The sequence below is a fragment of the Salmo salar genome, chromosome ssa17 (assembly GCF_905237065.1).
Source record: "Salmo salar chromosome ssa17, Ssal_v3.1, whole genome shotgun sequence".
NCBI classification, from domain to species: domain Eukaryota; kingdom Metazoa; phylum Chordata; class Actinopteri; order Salmoniformes; family Salmonidae; genus Salmo; species Salmo salar.
This window is the reverse complement of record NC_059458.1, coordinates 45,967,616-45,974,821: the sequence shown is the minus strand read 5'-3', so window position 1 is coordinate 45,974,821 and position 7,206 is coordinate 45,967,616. Positions and strand designations below refer to the sequence as shown.

The 7,206-nt window shown below is 45.5% G+C and overlaps 1 protein-coding gene across 2 annotated transcripts in view; it reads left to right on the top strand.

The window, feature by feature from the left end:
- Positions 1-4,954, top strand: part of LOC106577464 (solute carrier family 15 member 1) — a 155,209-nt gene extending 150,255 nt beyond the window's left edge. For both annotated transcript variants that reach the window (XM_045699653.1, XM_045699654.1), the window contains exons 18-23: positions 253-299; positions 1,189-1,287; positions 1,655-1,772; positions 2,373-2,510; positions 2,647-2,754; positions 4,270-4,954. In XM_045699653.1, the coding sequence (XP_045555609.1) occupies positions 253-299; positions 1,189-1,287; positions 1,655-1,772; positions 2,373-2,510; positions 2,647-2,754; positions 4,270-4,545 (786 nt within the window). In that variant the 3' untranslated portion in view covers positions 4,546-4,954. The remainder of the gene's footprint in view (positions 1-252; positions 300-1,188; positions 1,288-1,654; positions 1,773-2,372; positions 2,511-2,646; positions 2,755-4,269) is intronic.
- Positions 4,955-7,206: the final 2,252 nt, after the last annotated feature.

Sequence of the window (7,206 nt, the reverse complement as noted above, 5' to 3'; positions counted from 1 at the left end):
CCACTATGTCTGTTGTTGATCTCCGTCTATCAGCCACTATGTCTGTTGTTGATATCAGTCTATCAGCCACTGTCTGTTGTTGATATCAGCCACTATATCTGTTGTTGATATCAGCCACTATGTCTGTTGTTGATATCAGTCTATCAGCCACTATGTCTGTTGTTTATATCAGTCTATCAGCCACTATGTCTGTTGTTGATATCAGTCTATCAGCCACTATGGAATGTAACATCCCTTCCTGTTTCTCTCCAGGTTTACGACTTGAGCAAGAAGCCCGACGACGGCATGAACGCCATCAGGTCAGTTACAACAGTCCCGTTAGTGGTTAGGGTCAAGACCCTGAGTGTTACCAACAGTCCCGTTAGTGGTTAGGGTCAGGACCCTGAGTGTTACCAACAGTCCCGTTAGGGGTTAGGGTCAGGACCCTGAGTGTTACCAACAGACCCTTAGTGGTTAGGGTCAGGACCCTGAGTGTTACCAACAGTCCCGTTAGTGGTTAGGGTCAGGACCCTGAGTGTTACCAACAGTCCCGTTAGTGGTTAGGGTCAGGACCCTGAGTGTTACCAACAGTCCCGTTAGTGGTTAGGGTCAGGACCCTGAGTGTTACCAACAGTCCCATTAGTGGTTAGGGTCAGGACCCTGAGTGTTACCAACAGTCCCGTTAGTGGTTAGGGTCAGGAACCTGAGTGTTACCAACAGTCCCCTTAGTGGTTAGGGTCAGGGCCCTGAGTGTTACCAACAGTCCCGTTAGTGGTTAGGGTCAGGGCCCTGAGTGTTACCAACAGTCCCGTTAGTGGTTAGGGTCAGGACCCTGAGTGTTACCAACAGTCCCTTAGTGGTTAGGGTCAGGACCCTGAGTGTTACCAACAGTCCCGTTAGGGGTTAGGGTCAGGACCCTGAGTGTTACCAACAGTCCCTTAGTGGTTAGGGTCAGGACCCTGAGTGTTACCAACAGTCCCTTAGTGGTTAGGGTCAGGACCCTGAGTGTTACCAACAGTCCCGTTAGTGGTTAGGGTCAGGACCCTGAGTGTTACCAACAGTTCCGTTAGTGGTTAGGGTCAGGACCCTGAGTGTTACCAACAGTTCCGTTAGTGGTTAGGGTCAGGACCCTGAGTGTTACCAATGGTCCCGTTAGTGGTCAGGGCCCTGAGTGTTCCTGACCTGTTGTTTTGCTCTTTCACACTGTAGATTTGTGAACGGTTTGGGCAGTGTGTTGAACGTTACGTTGGGAGTTGGCGACATCGCTCCTCTGTCCGTCTCCAACTACAGTCTGGTTCCACAGGGAAAGTGAGTGGCTTTATATATATATATATATATATATATATATATATATATGTGTGTGTGTGTGTGTGTGTGTGTGTGTGTGTGTGTGTGTGTGTGTGTGTGTGTGTGTGTGTGTGTGTGTGTGTGTGTGAGAGAGAGAGAGAGAGAGAGAGAGAGAGAGAGAGAGAGAGAGAGAGAGAGAGAGAGAGAGAGAGAGAGAGAGAGAGAGAGAGAGAGAGAGAGAGAGAGAGAGAGAGAGAGAGAGAGAGAGAGAGAGAGAGAGAGAGAGAGAGAGAGAGAGAGAGAGAGAGAGAGAGAGAGAGAGAGAGAGAGAGAGAGAGAGAGAGAGAGAGAGAGAGAGAGAGATCTGATTGGCTGTTGTGTGTCTCAGGGCGGAGTTTACCATCATGGACAGTGGGGGCGCATCATGTCTGTACTCTAAAGAGCTGGGCTTTGGCAGCGCCTTCACCCTCGTCATACCGTCCACGTTCACCATCGGAAGCCCTGATGTAAGTCCTCTATCCTATAACACCGAACCCTTAACCAAGCTAACAATGAGCTGTGAAGGTCCATGATGAGCTGTTCTCCAGGGTTTTAAAGCATGTTGTTCTGTTTGCTGTGTGTGATTGTGTCGTGAAGGTCCATGATGAGCTGTTCTCCAGGGGTTTTAAAGCATGTTGTTCTGTTTGCTGTGTGTGATTGTGTCGTGAAGGTCCATGATGAGCTGTTCTCCAAGGTATTAAAGCATGTTGTTCTGTTTGCTGTGTGTGATTGTGTCGTGAAGGTCCATGATGAGCTGTTCTCCAGGGTTTTAAAGCATGTTGTTCTGTTTGCTGTGTGTGATTGTGTTGTGAAGGCCCATGATGAGCTTTTCTCCAGGGGTTTTAAAGCATGTTGTTCTGTTTGCTGTGTGTGATTGTGTTGTGAAGGCCCATGATGAGCTTTTCTCCAGGGGTTTTAAAGCATGTTGTTCTGTTTGCTGTGTGTGATTGTGTTGTGAAGGTCCATGATGAGCTGTTCTCCAGGGGTTTTAAAGCATGTTTTTCTGTTGTTTTCTGTATATCCATTTAGTAGAAAACAGTGTTTAATGTGTTGATTACTGTGTCCAGTGTTGGCAGGCCATCCAGGTGGTGGAAGACATCCAGCCCAACACCATCCACATGGGCTGGCAGATCCCCCAGTACTTCCTCATGACAGCAGGCGAGGTGGTGTTCTCTGTGACTGGCCTGGAGTTCTCCTACTCACAGGTAGGGGGCGCCACTGTCCTCTCTCACCCGTCACACACCTTTACCTTTCTTGTCATCCACAACACAACTCAACTCTGATCTGTTTTCTTCGTCAATTAACTTTCAATTCTCATCTCTAACCCAAAACCTCACGCAGGCACCTAGCAACATGAAGTCGGTGCTGCAGGCTGGTTGGCTGTTCACCGTCGCCGTGGGCAACATCATAGTGCTGATTGTTGCCGAGGCAGCACAGCTCCCAGATCAGGTGACTACGGATCTTCTAACCTCTAGAACCCTATACAACCTTCTAAACAATACTGACCACTGAACTGAGGTCAGATTGGACCTAAATTCATTCATATCTAAACCTTGTTGTCTGTGTGTTCCAGGGAGCAGAGTAGTGATGTTAACCCCTGTGTGTTCCAGGGAGCAGAGTAGTGATATTAACCCCTGTGTGTTCCAGGGAGCAGAGTAGTGATGTTAACCCCTGTGTGTTCCAGGGAGCAGCAGAGTAGTGATGTTAACCCCTGTGTGTTCCAGGGAGCAGCAGAGTAGTGATATTAGCCCCTGTGTGTTCCAGGGAGCAGAGTAGTGATGTTAACCCCTGTGTGTTCCAGGGAGCAGAGTAGTGATATTAACCCCTGTGTGTTCCAGGGAGCAGAGTAGTGATATTAACCCCTGTGTGTTCCAGGGAGCAGAGTAGTGATATTAACCCCTGTGTGTTCCAGGGAGCAGAGTAGTGATATTAACCCCTGTGTGTTCCAGCGAGCAGAGTAGTGATATAATTAACCCCTGTGTGTTCCAGGGAGCAGAGTAGTGATATTAACCCCTGTGTGTTCCAGGGAGAAGAGTAGTGATATTAATCCCTGTGTGTTCCAGGGAGCAGAGTAGTGATGTTAACCCCTGTGTGTTCCAGGGAGCAGAGTAGTGATATTAACCCCTGTGTGTTCCAGGGAGCAGAGTAGTGATGTTAACCCCTGTGTGTTCCAGGGAGCAGAGTAGTGATGTTAACCCCTGTGTGTTCCAGGGAGCAGAGTAGTGATGTTAACCCCTGTGTGTTCCAGGGAGCAGAGTAGTGATATTAATCCCTGTGTGTTCCAGGGAGCAGAGTAGTGATATTAACCCCTGTGTGTTCCAGGGAGCAGAGTAGTGATGTTAACTCCTGTGTGTTCCAGGGAGCAGAGTAGTGATGTTAACCCCTGTGTGTTCCAGGGAGCAGAGTAGTGATGTTAACCCCTGTGTGTTCCAGGGAGCAGAGTAGTGATATTAACCCCTGTGTGTTCCAGGGAGCAGAGTAGTGATATTAACCCCTGTGTGTTCCAGGGAGCAGAGTAGTGATATTAACCCCTGTGTGTTCCAGGGAGCAGAGTAGTGATATTAACCCCTGTGTGTTCCAGGGAGCAGAGTAGTGATATAATTAACCCCTGTGTGTTCCAGGGAGCAAAGTAGTGATATTAACCCCTGTGTGTTCCAGGGAGAAGAGTAGTGATATTAATCCCTGTGTGTTCCAGGGAGCAGAGTAGTGATGTTAACCCCTGTGTGTTCCAGGGAGCAGAGTAGTGATGTTAACCCCTGTGTGTTCCAGGGAGCAGAGTAGTGATATTAACCCCTGTGTGTTCCAGGGAGCAGAGTAGTGATATTAACCCCTGTGTGTTCCAGGGAGCAGAGTAGTGATATTAACCCCTGTGTGTTCCAGGGAGCAGAGTAGTGATATTAACCCCTGTGTGTTCCAGGGAGCAGAGTAGTGATATTAACCCCTGTGTTTCTGTTTGTGTTCCAGTGGGCAGAATACATCCTGTTTGCCTCTCTCCTTGTGGTGGTGTGTATTGTGTTCGCCATCATGTCCTACTTCTACACCTACACTGACCCAGCGGAGATCGAGGCCGAGTTACGCCAGCCGGAACACGAGCCGGAGGAGAAGAAGAAGAAGAGAGATCAGGTTGAGATGGAGAGAAAGGACTCAGACTGCAGTAAGAGCAGCAAGGGTTCTGACAAGAAGAAGAAGGATTCAGTTGTTGAGCAACTTAACCAAGAAGTCAAACAGAGCAAGATGTAAAACTCCCCATTCACACCACTTCCTCCTCCACTTCCTCCTCATTAACCAATTTTAACAGGTCTCGGAGAGAGAACCATTGGAACTTAATCTTATAAACATTAATCATTCGATACAGCTTTATGAGTAAATTCTGACTTTGATATTGTAAATAATTTTTTACAATGATTTATTTTGCACCATGTAGCAAAAGCAACATAATGAATGTATTTTTGCTTATCCTATTTTATTAGAAAGAGGACATACTGAATGAATGACCATTCCAGCATTCCTATTCATTTCCCAGTACAGTGTTGTGTGTACTGGAGATATAGTTGTTTTGGGTTTGATGTTGCCAGAGAGTCTTGGTATTAATTCCACACCAAGTTGAGTCCCTGGCAGTCATGTGCTTCAATAAAGAGGATGAGTCTTACTTTGTGTCGTGATATTGTTCGCCAAGGTGTAAGGTAATCCATTAGTCCAAACCGTAGCAAACCGCTTTGTTTTGCAACGAAAATGAGAGTTTCTATTGGACAAAATCAGACCACTCCATCCCAGTTTAATTTGGTTCCTAGGGCGGATTTCCAACCCGAGGTAAGCGCCCGTAAAGGGAACGTCATTAGCAGGTTAGTTTGGTTCCTGGGGCGGATTTCCAACCCGAGGTAAGCGCCCGTAAAGGGAACGTCATTAGCAGATTAGTTTGGTTCCTGGGGCGGATTTCCAACCCGAGGTAAGCGCCCGTAAATGGAACGTCATTAGCAGGTTTCTCTCTACGTGTATTCTGACCTTGAACTTAAGCCTGATAACAGCGTTCTTAACTATTGATAAGAGCTAGGTAAATGAGTAAGCCGTTTGTATAAGGGGATCGTAAATTATATACAAAACTATAAACGCAACATGCAACAATTTCAAAGACTTTACTGAGATACAGTTCACATAAGGAAATCAATCAGTCAATAGAAATACATATATTAGGCCCTAATCTATGGATTTCACATGCCTGGGAATACAGATTGCTTCAGAAAAGGTAGGGGCACGGATCAGAAAGCCAGTCAGTTTCTGGAGCGACCAACATTTACCTCGTGCAGCGTGACGCATAGAGTTGATCAGGCTGTTGATTGTGGCCTGTGGAATGTTGTCCCACTCCTCTTCAACGGCTGTGGGAAGTAGTTTGATATTGGCAGGAACTGGAACACAAACGGCTGTGCATCCACCAGGGCCAAGATATTCTGGCATACCACAGGGTTCGACAATTAGACCTTGTTATTCCTCATCTATATCAATAACCTGACTGCTGGGTCTACTACCATACTAAACTATATCAATAACCTGCTGGGTCTACTACCATACTAATCTATATCAATAACCTGCTGGGTCTACTACCATACTAATCTATATCAATAACCTGCTGGGTCTACTACCATACTAATCTATATCAATAACCTGCTGGGTCTACTACCATACTGATCTATATCAATAACCTGCTGGGTCTACTACCATACTAATCTATATCAATAACACTGCTGGGTCTACTACCATATTAATCTATATCAATAACCTGCTGGGTCTTCTACCATACTAATCTATATCAATAACCTGATGGGTCTACTACCATACTAATCTATATCAATAACCTGCTGGGTCTACTACCATACTAATCTATATCAATAACCTGCTGGGTCTTCTACCATACTAATCTATATCAATAACCTGCTGGGTCTACTACCATACTAATCTATATCAATAACCTGCTGGGTCTACTACCGTACTAATCTATATCAATAACCTGCTGGGTCTACTACCATACTAATCTATATCAATAACCTGCTGGGTCTACTACCATATTAATCTATATCAATAACCTGCTGGGTCTTCTACCATACTAATCTATATCAATAACCTGATGGGTCTACTACCATACTAATCTATATCAATAACCTGCTGGGTCTACTACCATACTAATCTATATCAATAACCTGCTGGGTCTTCTACCTTTTTGTACTTATGTATGGTACATTGTTTTTTAGTTGTTTTTATATACCAGCCATGGGCTTCCAACCACACTGTTTTTATATACAAGCCCTTGGGCTTCCAACCACACTGTTTTTATATACAAGCCCTTGTGCTTCCAATCACACTGTTTTTATATACAAGCCCTTGTGCTTCCAACCACACTGTTTTTATATACAAGCCCTTGGGCTTCCAATCACACTGTTTTTATATACAAGCCCTTGGGCTTCCAACCACACTGTTTTTATATACAAGCCCTTGGGCTTCCAACCACACTGTTTTTATATACAAGCCCTTGTGCTTCCAACCACACTGTTTTTATATACAAGCCCTTGGGCTTCCAACCACACTGTTTTTATATACAAGCCCTTGGGCTTCCAACCACACTGTTTTTATATACAAGCCCTTGTGCTTCCAACCACACTGTTTTTATATACAAGCCCTTGGGCTTCCAACCACACTGTTTTTATATACAAGCCCTTGGGCTTCCAACCACACTGTTTTTATATACAAGCCCTTGGGCTTCCAACCACACTGATACAAGCCCTTGGGCTTCCAATCACACTGTTTTTATATACAAGCCCTTGGGCTTCCAACCACACTGTTTTTATATACAAGCCCTTGGGCTTCCATTCACACTGTTTTTATATACAAGCCCTTGGGCTTCCAACCACA